This window comes from Onychostoma macrolepis, chromosome 22, assembly GCF_012432095.1.
Source record: "Onychostoma macrolepis isolate SWU-2019 chromosome 22, ASM1243209v1, whole genome shotgun sequence".
In the NCBI taxonomy this organism is placed as follows: domain Eukaryota; kingdom Metazoa; phylum Chordata; class Actinopteri; order Cypriniformes; family Cyprinidae; genus Onychostoma; species Onychostoma macrolepis.
The window spans coordinates 33084094-33104181 of record NC_081176.1 but is presented as its reverse complement, the minus strand read 5'-3'; the positions used below and the strand labels follow the sequence as shown (position 1 = coordinate 33104181).

At 35.3% G+C, this 20088-nt stretch overlaps 2 protein-coding genes across 6 annotated transcripts in view; both read right to left on the bottom strand.

Annotated features, from left to right (window-relative positions):
• Nucleotides 1–6277, bottom strand: part of klc4 (kinesin light chain 4) — a 30929-nt gene extending 24652 nt beyond the window's left edge. For both annotated transcript variants that reach the window (XM_058760858.1, XM_058760859.1), the window contains exon 1: nucleotides 6118–6277. The gene's annotated coding sequence lies outside the window, so the exon portion shown is untranslated. The remainder of the gene's footprint in view (nucleotides 1–6117) is intronic.
• A 6168-nt stretch (nucleotides 6278–12445) lies between these two features.
• Nucleotides 12446–20088, bottom strand: part of si:ch211-126j24.1 (phosphofurin acidic cluster sorting protein 2) — a 58062-nt gene continuing 50419 nt past the window's right edge. For all 4 annotated transcript variants that reach the window (XM_058761038.1, XM_058761040.1, XM_058761039.1 and 1 more), the window contains 6 exons: nucleotides 18742–18784; nucleotides 17680–17722; nucleotides 17449–17590; nucleotides 16272–16495; nucleotides 16071–16184; nucleotides 12446–14574 (listed from right to left, as the gene is read on the bottom strand). In XM_058761038.1, coding sequence (XP_058617021.1) covers nucleotides 14459–14574; nucleotides 16071–16184; nucleotides 16272–16495; nucleotides 17449–17590; nucleotides 17680–17722; nucleotides 18742–18784 — 682 coding nt within the window. In that variant the 3' untranslated portion in view covers nucleotides 12446–14458. The remainder of the gene's footprint in view (nucleotides 14575–16070; nucleotides 16185–16271; nucleotides 16496–17448; nucleotides 17591–17679; nucleotides 17723–18741; nucleotides 18785–20088) is intronic.

The window sequence follows — 20088 nt, the reverse complement described above, 5'->3', positions numbered from 1 at the left end:
TGGCCGATGTTGCCAGGCCGTGCAACTGGTCAGACGTAAGATCGGGCTCGGAACAGATTTGTTACTCTTTCTGGCTCTATCATCACAGCAGAATCAGTCTCTGTGTCTGCAGTGGGCTCTGGCATCAGCTCTGTGCAGCAGGGCGAAGGCGGCCAGCTGGGCTCTGGACTTGGAGTGCAGCTCGTGAAATCCTCCTACGCGAGGCAGATGGTGAACCATGAATTGTTGTTCACTAGCACCCACTCCACAAAAGCGGCAAAGTCCTCTCTGGGACCGTTCCCTGGAAGGTGTGCCTTTGACCAATCAGGATACTGTGTGAGGCACGCCAGATCTAAAAAGCTCTTGGTCTGGTCCCCCAGCGAACAGTCCTTCTGCTCCAGGAAGAGCAGCTGGATGGCAGGCAGGCCCGTTACTTTTAATCACAAGTGCTCAGGAAACAGGAACAACTTAAGAGAAAACCACAATCTACAAACAAGAACAGACAGAGACTAAGGGAGAACTGAGGGCTTAAAAGGGAAATAAAGAGATAATTATTCAAACAGGTGAACAGGATGATTGACTAAGTAAGGTAACTCATGAACACAGGCCAACTGACTGAAACAAAACATAATACAACAGAAAACGGAGCATGTTAAAGCATTTGTTGATGACAAAAACAATCTATAGGCTACTGACTGGTACGAATAAATTTACAAAATTTAAAAGGTACTGTAATTTTAATTTGTAATGTAACTGTTATGGTAAAAATATATTTGCATCTTGCATCTTTTCATGATTGTGTATATATCTTAAACAGATATTTAAATAAATGTAGGAAGGAAACAATTACAAATTATCAATCATGCTATAATTCAACCAAATTTCATGATTGTGGCAGCCCTATTTGATTAATTGATCAAACTTGTCAAAACAAGTAGCTTTGTGTTTTAAAATCAGCATTTACCCTTCACCCTGACAACATCAGTCTCATGCTGTAATACCCATCCATTCAGCCTCCAGTAGGTCATGTCATCTCACTCAATCAATAAAGCCTTGCATCCAAAACACTGACCAATCACATGACGGACAATAGTCCTTTCTGTCTTATAATAACCATTTATTAATATACAACAACGAATAAATGTTCTATAATGCATCAACAGGCTTCTCAGTGTGATGAAATCACCCACAAACATCCAAAGAATTACATTCATGTCATTGATTAATGTGACTATGCCTTTAACCTGTTAATTCCCACAATGAAAATAATTTACTTACAAGTTAAACCTTGCTCTGCTGCTAGTCATCTATTAATGATTAAACAGGAAGGAACAACTAAGAAAAGGCACAGCTGTTAGAAATAAAAATCCCCACTGTTGGGGCCTTTTATGTAAACTACAACATTAAAGAAACAGTTCACCCCAAAAATGTCAATTTGCTGAAAATGTGCTCATCTTCATTTCCTTCATCAGATTTGGAGAAATGTAGCATTACATCACTCGCTCACCAATGGATTATCTGCAGTGAATGGGTGCCGTCAGAATGAGAGTCCAAACAGCTGATAAAACAATTCACAATAATCCACAAGTCATTCCACCCTACTCCAGACCGTCAATTAATGTCTTGAGAAGACAAAAGCTGTGAGTTTGTAAGAAACAAAACCATCATTAAGATGTTTTCAACCATCACTTAAATCACAAAATATTCTTCTTCTGATTCAGGCGAGATGGCTTTTTCACTTTCACTTTTTCACTGGAGGAAGGCTTATTATGGACTTTTATTTTAGTCAAAAACAACTGTTTAAAGTTAAAACATCTTAATAATGGATTTGTTCCTTACAATCAAGCAGGTTTTTGCTTCACAAATGGATTATTGTGATGCTTTTATCAGATGTTTGGACTCTCATTCCGACGGCACCCATTCACTGCAGAGGAAGTGATGTAATGCTACATTTCTCCAAATCTGATGAAGAAACAAACTCATCTTGGATGACATGAGAGTTCATTTTTAGCAAATTTTATTTTTGGGTGAGCTTTTCCTTTAAGGTGAACAGTTTGGAAAATTTAAAGTGCCCCTATTATGGATTTTAGAAAATGAGCTTTCATGCAGTGTGTAACACAGCTCTAAGTGAATGAAAACATCCTGCAAAGTTTTAAATCTGAAAGTGCGCCGTGTATAAAGTTATTGTCTCTCAAAAGAAAGAATCGACATTAGCATATTGCCCGCCCACTTGTTGCGTGCGCAGAAGTGGGAAAACTTGATTTTCGTGTTGGTCTGAATGAAAATGCAAATTCATTCTTTGCCACTAGATGCCACTTTTGGAGCGTTAGAAGCTCACAAACACTGCTTTAAATGAAATCGGACCAATCACCGCAGATTAGCGTCACGCAAAGGAGGGGTTTGGAAAAATGAATCGTTGAGCGAATCGTTTGGGAGTCGTTGAGCAAATAAGGTAAAAATAAATGCATAATACAAGAAAATGAAAGTGTTTTTTTGACCTTGCATGCATGTCAACCTGTTGTTGGGGATCCCAAAACCAAAATATGAACCTTTCATAACCCATAATAGGGGCACTTTAAGGCTGAAAACACTTCACAAATTTTTTGCCCCAATATACAGTCAGGACAAGTCAACGCTACAGTTGCTAAAAGTCATAGTCAGTCAGGAAACTGCGTAGTGTATGGTCACAGTCTCACAGATATTTTAGCTTCAGAATATGAATCCATCCTGTCATCGGAGAGCAAATGTGTTTGATATTTTCAGTCGATTTTTTGTTACACACGTTGTTTTCATTTGTTTGTTGTGAGTTCGTCATTGAGTTTGTTGTGTTTGGAACAACTTAAAAGTCTATTAGTGTGTGATCCTCTGTCATTTAGTATATGATGCCCAGTTTTTCTCTTTAACCATTTTCTCTTGTAACCACCTCTACTGAACTAACCAGTCATCCCTCTCTAATATCCATGGCAACAATGAAACAGAAATAGAACACAAATATTGAGTCAGTGATGAAATCTGAGAGATGGAAAACACAAGGTGGATGTGCTATTAAAACTTACAGTACCGGTTCAGTATTATGTTTTTATGACTAAGGGTAAAGAAAAATGGCCCTTGTTTTCTGTAAACATTTCATGTTACATTAAAGAAAATTAAGATGCATTGTGACAATATTTTAATTTCACAGTCTTCATTATCATAATGCAGAAAAAATCCATTATTACTCTCTCAAAATATTTTTATAATTAGTATAAAAATTTTATAATTAGATGCATAATATCATTGGATCCTCTCCATTTATGCTGATTTAATGACAATCACGACTGACTCATCTTCTGCTATTTCCAGGTGTCTTTCCAGAATAACCCATCATCAAAAGCCCATGGAGATTCTTCTGTCAATCCCTGTGGATTCAGTCTTTAAACTGCTGCATGCCTTGAGACTGTTACTACACCGAATGAAGATTTCAATCAATGCAATTCTCTAGATGCTGAAACCTGATACAAAGGCAGCTACAGTACATGTTCAGTGTGTTGTTTTGTGAAAACCTACAGTCAGCTTTGTGATTCACCAATCATGAGTCAATGGGGAAGGGTTTGCTTCCTAAATATCTCATTATTCTGAATTCAATAACAGGCTAGAGCTAGATGTGATTTATGGCCTCTAATGCATATAACAGGCAAGTCCTTACCTGAACGCTTCAAATGTATCTGGGTCAATGACAAATAAGAATTTATAAAATTAAAAAGGAAAAAATCGAATGTAAAACACAAAGTGGTCATATTGGTCTTATACAGTTTGAAAATATTTTTTTAACTTAAATTCCCTACATCTTGAACATATGTGAGAGTGCACATCTTATTCATAAATCTCATTACATTTTAGGGAGTCGCACTACATGACATTTTATAATGTGAACTAACCTTGCTTTGTCATAAAAAGGTCACATTTTTAAGAGACCCGTTGACCTTGACACACAGTCATAAGTGTCATCTCTGTGATATTTTATGTTTTCTCTGTATGTTTCTGCATGTTGGTTGCACCACATTACTGTGAACAGGCAGACAGACACTTTTCAAATATTAATGCAGTATTGTTGGAATATTTATTTATTTGGAAGAGAAAATTTATTTTGTAAAATTCCCAAAAATGTATCAAAATGAATTTTAATTTAGAAAAAAGTGTTAGAAAACATGCTCACCATATAGAGGTATATTCAACTCATTCTACACTGAAAAATGGTGTAGCGTTTATTTTCGAACCATTTTGACTCAAAAATTACTAATAAATTTCACAAATAATTACAAAGAAAAGGCACGTAACCCATTGAATTAAATGTGAAATTTTAAGTAAGTTTACATTAGAGTGTGTGTATAAATGCATGTATGCATATGTATGAACTGCACTTTTAATGTAGTTTTTGCTAAATAAATACTGTTTATTTGTAGTTCAGTGTTTGATGGCTCAGTCTTGTTTATTATTAGTGATGTTGGCTAATTACGTTTGCTAATATTACTCAACTTTTGTGATTTGAATTATTAAACTGCTGCTGTGCTGTTACTTACAGTATTGAAAACACCACTAATAATGACTTCAGAATAATTAAAACTGAGTATCATCAGATCAACCAGACACCAAACGGCACATCTGATCATTAATTACTCATATTCTTTGCAAAATCCAGCAGTGACTTCCGTGAATGGCAGTGAGCGTGTCCTGTAAGTCTCTTATCTAGACTGCGTTATTGACATGAACTGTTTGCTGAAGCGAGGAGTGGCCGTGTCTACAGACAAATGCTCTAAACCTCTCCCTCCAGATGTATAAACGTGCCGTGAGATACAAGACAGTCTGAGATTAACTCAAAATATAGGTTTATGTTAAATCCTAATCTTTAATCCATAGAATTATATACTCTGTGTGTGTGTGTATATATATATATATAGTGTATCCTGTTTATAATATATACCTAATACATAAAGAATTATATAAATTGTTGTTTATAGTCTTTACTCTTTCAAATTTTGTTGAATTTAATATATATGGTATTTCTTGTAGTTTGTGGGTGTGTTTTGTTTTCTCCGTATGTTTCTGCATGTTTGTTGCACCACATTACTGTCAATAGACAAACATTTTTAAATATTAATAAGCGGTTTGGTTGATATATTTTATAGAAGAAAATAAATATTATGCCAAATTACTTTTTTTTTTTTTTATATATATAGAATTTTTGCAACAAGGCGTTTTCTTCATTATGATATCAATCCATTTTTGAATTTATATCTTCCAAAAACAATATCAAACTGAATTTTAATTCAGAAATAAGTATTGCAGTGCTGTTCATTACAGCATATCACTGTATAATGCTCAAAGAATGATGTAAATAGTGTTTACTCTTTACTCAAATTTTGTACTTGTATTTATTGTATTTATTATTTGTATTTATTTTACTTGTATATATCTGTAAAATTGATTTGTGTTTATATTTAGGAGTATTTACATTATAATGTATTCTGTGTATCTTGTTTAGAATGTGTCAATTTCTAATTACCTAATTATTTATTGTAATAATAATAATAATAACTGTATTACTGTTGTAACCAGTCCTGAGTCAGGTCATAATCCTTATATTTTTGAGAATCTTTGAATAACACTAATTAATATAGCTGTTACCACGTGAAGCAGAGTTTAAGAGCATGTCAGAACATTACAAGCAGCAGAAATGAAGTGTTTGTGATGATCTAACAGTGTCCAGGGTGTAGTCAGAGACAGTAAACATCACATCTGCTGCACTGTCCTGAGTGTTTATGTGTGTTGTTATTAGATCTGCGGTAATACTGTATTCCAGGTGTTTATGTGTATGGGATGAGTGTGAGGATGGGGTGTTGTCCTGATGCATAACTGCTGATGCATGTGAGACACAGTCCATAGGTCACTGTACAATCATATCAGTTTATGACAAAAAGCACAACCACACATTCGATATTATAACAGAAAACCGCGGTTAAGAGCCTTTTCCCCTATATAACACACCCTTTTAACTGTGAACTGAACATTACAGTATAAATGCAACGATTACCTCAGAGAACAAACACTGTATGTATTATTCCAGACACCTCTGATGCTCATTAACATATCATAACATACCTGTTACGATCACCGCTGCGTCCGCTGCACTAATGTCCGACACCGTGTTAAATCAAGGCCGGACTACGAGAAAACACGTCCCATATCCAGAACCGGACTAGGAGAGGTCAGCAGCACCGAGAGATGGACCGGCACTGCGCACTTTCTGCGGCTGCGCTCAGCCAATCCTACTACGGTGAAGGCTTAGCTCATTAATATTAATTAGGTAACGTGACGGCTTTACCGATTGGCTGGAAGGCAGTAAGTGGGCGGGGCTTCGGCTGATAGAGGCGGTAGGACGCTGGAGAAGTGACCTACAGACTCGGTTATGAATATTAATGAGATTGTGTGACTGGACATTTCAGAAAATTACCAAGCAACGTCAAACGTCACATAATAAATATTCATAAGCTAGGCCTTGAGAGGAAAAATTCAGATAATTTACAGATACATTTTATTTAAGGCAAATGTCTCAATAAATCATGTCCGCATGGGGCTGGAATTACACTTAGTCTTCAATCAGTGTGTTTATATTTGATTAAAACATAAATGAGATTCACACATGTAACGCTCACATTGCTTTTGTCTTTTCTGCCCCTGCTACTGTTACTTCACACTGCTAATACCTTTCTGTTTATAAATTCGAATTGATTGATAATAATGATTTAATAATTAATTCATAAACAGAAAGGTATTTAAATATTCCTGAAAAGAATAAAACACAGTTTACTTGGATTTTACTGCCATCTGCGGGCAGAACACAGAAGTGCACGTGACCTAAAAGCTGGTTTGACAAATATGAAAGTTGACATGTGGCAGTTTTGTGCATCAGCTTTGAAATGGAATTTCAGCGATTCGTTTTCATTATTGGCCATTTTTTAAATCAAATACATAACTTCAGTTAGTTATTTAATTATTCGAAATTGTTTAATAAGATGCAGCTGTATGCATACAGTAGGCCTAACACAGGTATAATTGATCATTCATCACACAAGGCTATGTTCTGTGTAGGAAGACTAAAACATCAGTCCCATTTTAGCTTTAACAGTGAGGATGAGCTCTGCTTTAATTGCAATGCAGTGCAAAATACATGATAAAGATAAGAAAAGGACCTATACCTATTTTAGATGAAAATGTCAGATGGCACTGAGAGGCTTTTGCATCTGAACTCTTCATATATATATATATATATATATATATATCTATATATATATATATATATATATATATATTTATTTATTTTTTAATAATAATAATAAAAAACTTTTAAGAAAAACAAACATTTTTTAAGTAAACATTCCTTTTCTTTCACATTTTTTTTTTTTTCATTTTTTTCGTTTACTCTTTGGGTCTGTATTGTCAAAAACTTAATAGATGTTTAGTAGGTGCTAAGTTTCACACATTAAAAAATAAATTGTGTTTCGTGAAGAGTCATGTGAATAGTGAAGCACCTAAACATGAAATACACATGAAATACAGATATAATAGTTCAAAAATTAGGGAAAAAGTGTTGGTGTGGGTTGCTTTCATAATGTGTGCCATTTTTAAACAGGGACGTAAACGTTCATGGAACCGCCGTAGAAGGTTAAAAACTAGTTCAAATGTGGTCATTGTGGATATATTTTCAACATCATTTAAGGTCTCATTTAGACATACTGTTTCTGGACCAAATAAACACTCTCAGGATGCATTAAATTAAAACTCACATTTATTTCCATTTGTAATTGCAACGCAACTTACAGACAGTGTGTGTTTGTCCAAAAATCATGAAAATAAACAAATCTTCACTCGCACCTTTAGAAAACTTTGCATCTGTAATTCACACATCTTTGGATTATGAGAGAAACCAGATCTGAAGGAAAGACTTTTTGGTTCAGCTGGGATTCAAACCAGAGACCTTCTTGTTGAGACAGTTTCCAACTGAGCCACAAATTGTGTGACTTTTCCTCTCATGTACCAGATAGACTAACAGCAGCATTCTGCTTTGAGATGTTTTCCACATAATCAAACAATAAAATAAAAAAAGAAAACTCATTATACAGATATCCTTTCAGTCAAGGAGCTCCCAAACACATAACCAGAGTTGTTACGCAATTTGACATATATGCGGATTTAGTGCCAAATATAAATGTCAGGAATTCCATTAAAACACCATTATAAACCATTAGCTTTTTCCAGTAAAACCATTACAAAATTCCTTTTTGTAGTGTGTTTTGGGCATTTTTCCATAGGATTTAACATCCCACCAATAGAATCCATCACATACCAGCAGACACCATTATAGTTTCCATTTAAACCAATACATTTCCTATTGTGTTTTTGGCAGGGTTCTATTGTTTTTTTTTCAGCAGGGTATGATTGTAATGGATAGCATGTATTGTCTTTAGCATTACACACTTTAAAAAGTGATACACTATATTTACTCAAAAGTGTGTCAACAGATTACAAGCAATATTTTTCAACTGCCTGCTCGACCAAATGGTTGAGCACATTTTGAGTCACTATATTTTATTAAGAGGAGTACCTAGCTTAACTCAAACTGATTGAGCCATCTCTACCATCTGGTTGAGGTATGTTATGCCAACAAAATCCACTAGATGTCACAAAGTCAATCAACAGCACTTGTCACAACACTTCTTCTAACATGGATGTCAGAAACAAAGAAATCACTCTTGCCATGTGGACTGCTCTTGGTGAAATTTTGCAAGGTCAGTATATTTTGACATATTACACTGTAAGAGCCCTAACTTTACAAAATTATGTTACTTGGTTCCATGAAAAAACTTTAGTATGTTTTTATAAATTTTTCAAAAACGTGCTCAACCAAATTGTTGATTTGTCACTTTATGGTAAACGTAGAAAAGCTAAGCTAATGTTTTCAGATCATCCGCAGTCAGAATGGACTATTTGCTGAGAAATATAAACTTCTGATCATTCATAGCTATGAATATGACACAGCTATTGTTATTTCTTCATGAATATACTGAGATAATTTCTTAAGTATGTATTTTCTTGCCACTTTTGGATATTTTTTGAAGTAAATATAATGAATTCATAGAATTAATGTGTGGAAATCATAATTATCAGAGGCAATTACTTCTTAAATGACAAATGCTGGTGTACTAACATTACTAACATAATGTAAAATCACAAGATTAAACACTCAGCTTTCAGTTAAAGGCATTTCATTATTGAATTCAATGATGTTATCGTCCAGCTCAGTTTAGTTTAAATAGTATCTGTGCAACCAAGTAGAAGATATCGCTGGAAAATAAGTGTCCCCAACTGAGCAAGCCAGAGGTGACAGCGGCAAGGAACCAAAACTCCCTCTGTGACAGAATGGAGAAAAAAAACCTTGAGAGAAACCAGGCTCAGTCGGGGGGCCAGTTCTCCTCTGACCAGACGAAAAGCTTCCATGTAAAAGAAGAAAAGGATAACACAATCTAAAAACAGTTTCCTTGAAGGAGCCAGAGGATACCCCTGGCTCAAGTTCCCCCTCAGGCCCACACAATGGCACAAGAAGAATCTGGAAGCATGAAGACATTGAGGAATTCCAGGTCACAGAATGAAGGTTTGAACCCCCTGTGGTTGTACAGTCACAATACTTCAAAATGCTCTTCACTGATGAGATGATTCAGCATGTTGCTCATCATACCAACCTGTACTCTGCTCAGGAGCTGGAGGATCCAGTCAAGACCAGCCCAGAAGAGATTGAAGATTTTCTTTCCAATATGGGTGTTTTCAAATTTCCATTGCTGGAGGATTACTGGCACCATGAGTCATGCTTTAGTGTGATAGCTGATATCATGCCAAGGAAGAGATTCCAGCTGTTATGTTCATTTCAATGACAATCAGCGGTGCAGTGAGAATCCAGATCGATTTGGCCAATCCGTCCACTCTTTGAGATGCTTGGCAAACAGTGTCCCCTGATACCATCCACTTACCAGCACAGTGTGGATGCGGTCATGATAAGATATAAAGGCACAAGAGCTGGCACCCTCTGCCAATATATTGGCAATAAACCAGATAAGTGGGACTTTAAAGTCTTCTGCAGAGCCAGTTCATCTGGCATCATCCATGACTTGCTGCTGTATCAAGGGGCATTCGCATTCTTCAGTGTCGCCCTCAGTGAGGAGGAGCAGATGCTACCTTTAGGACCCAAAGTTTTCTTGAAACATAAAAGCCTAAAATGCCATTATATTACTATCTTTGCTTTCTTTTTTCTTTTTAGTTTTTGAATGCAGAAAAAATGTAATGTCTTTGGTTTTGTTACTTTTAGTTATTTATGTGTTATTTATTTTTGTTTATTGTTAAAAAACAAGAAAACATAATTTCCTTTGTTAAAATGAAAACCTGAAATATTTTATGGCATACTTCAATAAATAAAGAATATTCAATATACAAAAATATTTTATTTTGCTTATTTAAAAAAATACATTAGTATTATAGTTAATATTTTCAGATTTTCATAGTATTTGTATGAATTCCGGTACTTTTACCATTAAGTGACATTTGGTAGAGGCTGATATTTTAAAAATTATGGGATGTGTTGGAAAAAAAATACATTGAGTGTGGTAACTAGCGACATAAGGAGATAAGAAATGCAAACAAAAAAAAAATTCAGTTGCCTTTTTCTTGGTGGGGCAGCTAAAGGGTTAAATTCAGCACAATTGATAAAATTAGACACTTACAGATTAACCATTCAGAATCAGTAAAATAGCACAACAAATTAAGTAAACCTTAAACAAAAAATGTGGTTTCATTGGGGGAAACAAAATAAAACAAACAAACAAAAAAAACCCCACTATGCTAATGAATACTATGTTATGCAAGCCAGGCCAGTAGCTGGCGATGAAGAAACACCCCGCAAAAATGTGATATGCATATGACGTCACCTTTTTCTCAAATTCACGTTTTTGTTGTTTACATTGAGATGATACAGGCATCGCGTTCAAAAGCTTGTGTTTTCAGGTTCTCAAACAGAGTTACTGAAGAAACCTGATGTCAAGAAACATAACCAATGAAGGATAATTAAAAAAAAAAAAAAAAATTTATAAATAGTTACCACTATGGTGATCAGTGTAGTTCAGTTTAGTTGGGCTTTTGACCCTTGACTTTTAACATTAGAGGTTGTTTGGCTGCTGTAAATGAGCTATAACAGCTAGACAAACCAAGAGAAAAGGTGATTGGGTGGTGTTGGTTATGTTTTTACATAATCATCATTTGACCTGAACACATTTAGAGCCTAAGTTAGATTTACACCTTTTCTCTTGGCATGTAATCTGTTGATACAGTTTTATTGAGTAAATATAGTGTATCATTTTTTTTTTTTACAGTGCATATAAATTACATATAAATATATTTCTGCCTCATTCAGTATGAATATCTATATGATGTATTAAAAGTGATCAGAATAATCAGTCAGATGTTATTTCAAGCACTCACTGGTGAGTTTTGAGCTGATTTTACTATGTTGCTTCTTTATTAAATAACAGAAGTTGTTTAAAAAATTGTGGATTGCCATCAGTTTGAGCCAGTTGTACTCTTCATTTATCTGTAACTTTCATGCATCACATGCTCGAGTCTATGCAAATGAATCACAGGCTGCAAAAATTATGCAATTCTCAATTTTTTGGTAATGTAACTAGTACTAATTGCTGTTGGCTGGGAGTACTAGGTAAAGTAGTAATATTACGTTTGAAAGGAGTAACTAGTAATGAGTAACATATTACATTTGAGTAACGAGCCCAACACTGCTCCTTAAACAGCCTTAAATAATATATAGATGGACGAAGATCATCTTAATGTTTGGTGGTGTGAAGAGCGAAAAGTGAAGAGAATGGACTATATAGACAGTTATTATTGTGATTTAGGCCAAATAAGCTGAAAATGTCTGAAGATAGAAGTCAGAAAGAACTACAAAGAAAAAGGCGAGCGTAAACATTGGTAATCCATCCCAAGTTGCTTCTTTTGTTGTTGACCAGGTAAGGGAATTATTTATTGTGTGCACCACTCTTTAAAACTCATTAGTATCAGTGAAATTCACATTAAACTCAAGAAACAACTATGTTAATTCCCATGGATAGATGGCAGTGCAGCGTTTAACACCTTAAAGTAAGAACAGCGATGCTAACGCTAGGCTAGAATACTACTGAATGCACATTTAATGGGAAATTCTCAACAGTTAGCACAATACTTACCATAAAAGGTTAAATAATGTATTGGCAATATAAACTAGATAGATTTTCTACAATTAATAAAATACTTGAATCTAAATAGGATCATACTTTAACATTTACAACGTTTAATGTCTTCTGTTTCAGAACAAACAACACAAACATGTTTCTATTTTAATTATGTCATTTATTTGCACAATCCTCCAGTAAGTATTTATCAAATACTGAAAAGAAAAAAAGTTTTTGTCTGTGCACTCAACAAACAGAACACACCAGTTCACTTTCTTAGTTTCATTTACATTTTAATGTCTGAAAACAAAACAAAAAACTAAAAGTCTATAAAAGAGTTCAACTCCTTTAAAAAGGGAAATAGAAAAACAAATAGTAAATGTTAAAAAAATCACAATGCAGCCATGGTTAAAATCATTTTAGTATTTGTATGACAATTCAAACCAGTATAAAGGATATGAAATGGCAGTATACTGTACGTTTATGTACACACGTTACAGAGAATAGAAGAAGAAGAGAAGCTTTCCTCAGTGGTTCGTTCCAAATCAATACTGTCAAACTTAAAAATAAGGTTTGTGCAAATGTCTGCATTTCTATTTGAAACAGACAGATCAAATATTAGTGTTCTCTCAGTTTAAAAGAAGAAGAAGAAAAAAAAACATCTCATGTTGCCCTAAAAGTAGTGCTTAAAAACATCCAGAGGCCCAAAGTGGTTGAACAAACCTTAGCAGTCCACCTCAAAAAACAAAACCGGTACAAAAACTAGTTTAAAACACAGAATGAAAAGAACAGTTCTATTCATAAAAGACACAAAAACATCGATTTTATGCGCAGTGTAACTATAATCGCAGTTTGCACTTGGCTGTAAAGTAACGCCACAAGCCATAACAGCAAACTCAATGAAATTAATACTGAAAACCTCTTTCTCACACACACACACACACACACACACACACACACACATTCAAACACACCCTCCCTCAGTATTTACAAACAGGCCATTTTTGTAAAGGGATTTTTGATGAGTGAAAGAACATAAACAGATTCACCACAGAAGTTACAAAAAGTTGGACCGGACGTCATGTTATCATACCAACAATCTTTTAGTATGAGCCCTTATTAGCCGGCAGTAACTGGACCCTGTATTCAACACAAAGACACAGCCTTCCAAAAAACACTTGGCAACACGGTCACCGTGAAAGATCAGAGATGGCAGGTAGAAATGTTAAAAGAGTAAAAAGTTAAAATATCTGCTCGTCGCCCCACACAGAGGGAATAAAATGATTTAAAGGGCTTTTTAAAGCATTTTACAAACTGAGATCTCCCTTTAGATTGAACCCACACAAGCTGCCTTCTTCATACAAAATACCAAAGAACCACGCTAGTCCACGTCAACATGCCTTTGATATTCATTAAGGTAATGAAATTATAAAGTACTGTATTAAATAACCAAAGACACTTTTCTTAATCTAAAAGTGTTCACGTTATTAAAATTTAAAAGACGTGCACTTTAGAATTCACAGCTATGCTAAAATCATTCAACAAACATAAACAGTAACACAAACTCCTCCCACCGGTTCTGTGGCCCCTCCTACTTACATCTGAACTCCTCCCACTTGTCATTTAAAGGAACAGTTCACCCAAAATTTCATTGTTAACTTACAGACATCAAAACTGGCACAGAATGAGATTTAAGAGCTATGGAGAACTGTTGGCCACACAAAGATGGGCGAACTATTCCTTTAACCTCTCCCACTTGTTAATATTAACACGGCATTACCAAACTTTTTGAATGCAAATTCAATCAAGCTCACTTCATAAATCCCACCCGATAATATTGTACACAGAACAATTATCAACACGGAAAATTTCACAGAAATAATAACAAACTCTAACCCAACAAAGTGCAAACTGAAGCTGCCGTACGTGCCGGTACGATTCCTACCACAACATGTGCTGCTCATCTTGAAATAAAAGACAGCGTTTGTTTCAAACACGCCAATGTTCCTTCCACCGCCAAAGCAACAAAAATGACAAGTAACATCACGGACAACATTTCTGTCAATGACACAGGCTTTTAAATTGACCATTTCCACAGGAAAATCCATTTGTCTGTTTTATCCCACATCTGTAAATTTCCCTTGTGCTGAAGAAGCTTCTGGAAAGGCCGCAGCAGGTCACATGGGCTTGCTGTAGCCAAAGATTCCTACAGGGAAGTGTTTCACGTGAGTCGGCCACTGAGCGGCCAGCTGGAAAAACTTCACGTCGTGCCACTCTACGCCATCGATGGACACTGCACAGACAAAGACAATATAAAAATGACTGCTGTGAGAAGTCACACAATAATATATCTAATAGCAAATACAGATTCATCCTATAATCATGTCTTATCCAGATTTTCAGTTCACCAAATCTAGTAGTAGAATCTTACCAAAATAAGTTGAATCGTATTCCATAAATCAAATTTCCTGATTCCAGATTCCAAAAATGAAGTACTTGTAATTCGATTTTAAAATACTTGTAATCCAAATACAGTTACTTTTTTATTGATGACTTGATTATATTTATTCACACAATAGCAATAAATTATGCATAATTTATTGATTAATTTTTTAAAAATCATTTCAATTTTACTTTTCTAAAATGCCAACATGACATGCAGGTAAACAAAACATTTCATTTTTTAGTAAGTGTTTTATTTTGATTGATGTTATTTTAAAATTATTTATTTTAATTTTATATTTTTATGATTTAATTAATTATTAGCTTTTCATTAAACTCACAAACTCCCTGCAGTTCTTTCACGAAACCCAGTTTGGGAAACCTTGACATAATGTAATGCTTAATTCACTTTATGTTGTTCGAATGTAAAATATTTTCTTTGCATTTTAATATCAATATGGTACAATATTATTCTATTTAAATCAATGCGATAAACAAGTTATATTAAAAGTAATCTAAACGTAGTCTGATTATATTACTTTAAAATGTGTAATGCAATAGATTACGTTACTAACTACATTTTCTGTCATGTAATTTGGAGTCAGTAACAGACTACAAGTAATCTACCCAGCTCTGACTGTAATAAATATTGAAATACAGTATTTATGATATAGCCTACTGTTAAAGACTTTGGGGTCAGTAAGATTTTTTTTAAACAGTTTTTGAAGTCTCATGCCTATGGAGGCTGCATTTATTTGATCAAAAATACAGTAAAATAGTAATATTGTAAAACAATTTAAAATATCTATTTTTTATTTTATTTTAATATTTTATCTGAATTTTCAGCATCATTACTCCAGTCTTCAGTGTCACATGATCCTTCAGAAATCATTCTAAGATGCTGATTTGCTACTCAAGAAACATTTTTGATTATTATCAATGTTGAAAACAGTTGTAATTATTATTTTTTTTGGAAACTGTGATTTTGTTCAGTATGCTTTGATGAATAGAAAGTTCAAATGAACATCATTTTATTTTAAATAATTATTTGTAACATTATCAATGCCTTTACTGACACTATCGGTCAATTTAATGCATTCTTGGTGAATAAAAGTATTAATTTCTTATAAATCTCTTACTGACTCCAAACTTTAACTACTATTATAATAGAAACCCATTACATCCCACCATTTTAATAAGGACACATGCAATGCAAAATATCACATTTAGACAAGTGACCAGAGGGTGGCAGTAGAATACAACTAACATATAACACATTCGCTATGAACGTGCTCTACTGGGGGTTTGTACATTGAGTTGTGTAGGTTTGTGTCTGTGTGGGTTTACCCTTCAGCATGGTGTGCTGGTGTTTAGCGGTGCAGATGAGTCTGCTGATACTGTCTATCACCTGACTCTTAGAGTCCACATCCTTCTCTTTTGGCTTCTTGCTCAGGAAAATCACTGAGAGTAGAAGGAAACCAGATGTAAAGCAGCAGTAACAGCACACGGGAGACAAATTAACCACTTTTGCAGCTCATGTTAACACACCTTTCTTGTTTTTCTCCTTCATGACAACGGTCATGGCCATTCCAGGAGGAGGTGTAGGCTCCCCTCCGTTGGGGATTCGCGAAACCTGCAGCGAGCGGAAGTTGCTCTTCAGCGTGTACTTAATTCCCACGTCTCTCTTCTCACTTTCTTTCTTCTTCTCTGCACCCTGTAACGTCCAATAGTCCACTTGAAGACCCATCACCTCACCACCGGTTCCTGGAGAACTGCATGCACATATGTTTGAGATATAAGTGTGAAGTAGATGTACATTAAGATGTTATTTTTCACTGGAACCAATGGTCATGTTTAAAGTGCCCCTATTATGGATTTCTGAAAATGAGCTTTCATGCAGTGTGTAACACAGCTCTAAGTGAGTGAAAACATCCTGCAAAGTTTTCAATCTGAAAGTGCACCGTGTATAAAGTTATTGTCTCTCAAAAGAAAGAGTCAACTCTGAATCATTGAAACGAGTCGTTTTAAAAAGGAATCCCAAGCCGTTTCATGTTGAGGTCAACATGAAGCATTAGCATATTTCCCGCCCACTTGTTGGTCTTTTCGAGTTGAAAATGCAAATTTATTCTTTGCCACTAGGTGCCACTTTTGGAGCCGTAAAAATAGCGGTTTCTCCGGTAACGCTGTACACAAAGCAGCACTGCACTCACAAACACTGCTTTATCAGGCATTACATGCATGATGAAATGAAAATGTGACCTATCGACCAATCACCGCAGATTAGCTTCATGCAAAGGAGGGGTTTGGAAAGATTAATCGTTGAGCGAATCATTTGGGAGTCGTTGAGCAAGTAAGGTAAAAATAAATGCATATTATAAGACAATGAAAGTGTTTTTTGACCTTGCATGCATGTCAACCTGTTGTTGGGGATCCCAAAACCAAAATATGAACATTTCATTACCCATAATAGGTGCACTATTTCCATTTCCAACCTCATTTCCCATTGAAATGGTTTATATTATGTTGTGTCTTTGCACTGAAGTTGGTAACACTTCACATTTTCTTGCAATGACTTTGGTAACAGGGCTGAGTGGTCATGTTAGACTCATCCTCAGGCTCATTTCCAACCTCATTTATTTACGATTACGAAGCAACCAGGATTCTTTGGCATTTACGCTACATTTGCGCTACACATTTTCACAAGCGCATACACAGTTTCTCGTACCCTGCTCCAGAGAGACTGGCAGAAACGGAGGGGGATGACGGAGGGGTGGAGGTCATGTCTTTCCCGTACGGTGTTCCCGTCTGTGCTGGAGGTGAGGAGAGCATGTTCACACTGCCCACCATCACTACGTCATCAGAGTCCACTGCCAGACGACACGCACACAAAAACAAATCAATCATCTTTCACTGCTGTTATTGTTTTCATTGTGTTCTTGACTCAAGTAAATCCTACCTGATGTAGATAAGCTGTGCTCCACAATTCCCACTTTCACCAACTGCAAGAAAGCACATCCAAATCCTAAATTACATATGTCAGTTATGTTTTGAACGGCATACTATAGTTTGTACGGTTTTTGTAGTATTTTTTCATATGCACAGAATAACCCCAAAATGTGCAATATACATCCAGCACTGTGCACAATACTGTACCACCCAATGCAATGCTTCAGACTTAACATTTTTAACATGATGGAACCAACCGCTAGTCATATCAACTGTGATTTCTTAATGTCTTGTTCTTGATCAAAATGCCAGAAGTTAAGCAAATTTTTACAAAAAATTGGGTTAAAAACAATACATTTTTTTAGATGATTCTTGGAAATGTACACATGTAATGTAATCATGACAAAGTTTATCTTTACACAATTCTGTTTCAAATATTTCATTATACAGCATATACAATATACAGTAACCAGCACATAATTTGCTCAAGTTTGTTATAAAAATAGCCTTAAAAAAATTTTATTTAAAAAAAAGCAAAAGAAAGAAAAAGGAAGTAAAAATGTTGTTAATGTGGTCTGCAATTTTTGCAACCCTGTTGCCAAACTTTTAATCTCTGAATACAAATTTGACTGATTTCATTATTTTCCTGCAATAAACATTACATAAACAACATGTGTCATATAACTTTTAGTTACAATAGCTCTGGTAACAGGGTTGAATGGCTGAGCTTCATGAGATTGAACTAACACATTTTTGAGAAAATGGAGAGAGATTATGTATTTGGAATTTATCGTTTTGTGTAACAAGGGAAAATCAAGCAATAACAGGATGGTGCTAAATGTTGTTTTTGGGCAACTTAAATGAGATACCAATTTACATATTTAAGTTTCAGTGTTTATTTATAATTAAAATAATATAAGAAATATATATATAAACACATTCCTCACTATAACAAACATGGGATATATGCCTCTAATGCTTTTGTAATGGGACAACCAAGTATATCTGTGGAAAGTGCAGCTGACACTTTAGAACAACAACAGGGAGGAAATGAAAGAGAAAGCATTCTCACCCCAATGAATGGGACAAACTTCTGGCAGGAGTCTTCGTCAGGGCTGTAGAGGTCAAACAGGAGGGAATGGTTAGCGCAGGGCTGACAGGATGTGTAACGTTAAGCTGTCAGTGAGGGCGGATGGTCTGAGAGATGCGTGTGAAGTCATCAGGGTGTGGGGGGTGAGAATGGGGGTGTCAGATCAGATAGTGTGACACAGAGTGGTGCCCTCTAGTTGACAGAGTGCTGTGAGGCCACAGTGAGTGTGAGGGCTCATGCCATGAGAGGACGCTGGGATAGCTTCTTACATCCTCCACCAATCAGGGGGGTGTAAGGCCGCAGGCTATGAGGGAGCTTCATAATTGAACTCATTGTTATATAATCTTCTAATCTTTCATGTCTCTTCCCAAAAGTGGTCAACAACTGACAGAAGTTGCTCTCCAACACTAAAGAAACCAGAACACAAAGAACTTCCATGTTTAGTCGATTGTAATTGACAAAAACAGAGCTGGCACAAAGTCGTTGCCTGTAGCCAGACTTGACTATCAGCATAAAGTCTGATCCACATTGCAGCTATTTTAGGTCGAGAATCACCTACTTAGACGGGATGTCTGACCAGCATGTACAATGACCAATCACAACTGAGAAAGCTCTCTGCTTCCAGACATCTACTTGAGTTGTCTCAAATAAAACTTAAAAAATTTGAAACCTTGAACCCGCAAACTCCACCAACTAGGTTAATGTCTTTTAATGGTGTGAGCACATCAAAAGCGAATTAAATTATTCGTGCGAGTAGATTACATACAAAGTCATTTGACTTTGTTTGTAATCTACTCGCACAAATAATTAATTATGCAAATAATTCGCTCAATTCGCATGGCACGTTGTCACACAAGTCAATCTGCGAAGAGCACATTGACATGTCTGGTTGTATCAGAAAATGGAGGAGAGCGTTACGTGCACAAGTTACACGAAAAACATCCCGCGAGTAATCTAGAGCGATAACGCGATGCAAATATTCGCTTTGCTTTTGGTATGCACACACCATAAGAGTTTCCATGATAATAAAAAAAGGAAAACTATTTTAAAATACATGTGCCAGGTTCTTTGCCATTTTTAAGAAAAGTTGAAATTTAAGAATATTTAAGAACATTTTCCTTATACATTGAATACAACTTAATCATTACTTTTTTTTTGTGTTATTTTAAAATTATGAATTACTATTAAATATCAAATTAGTGTAGAGTCGCACCACATGACATCATATTTATTTAATTAATAATTATTTGGTATTTTAAGAGACTTATTGACCTATACAAAAAGTCAGTCTCTCTATAACATGATTTGCTGTTTTATTATTTTTTTCCT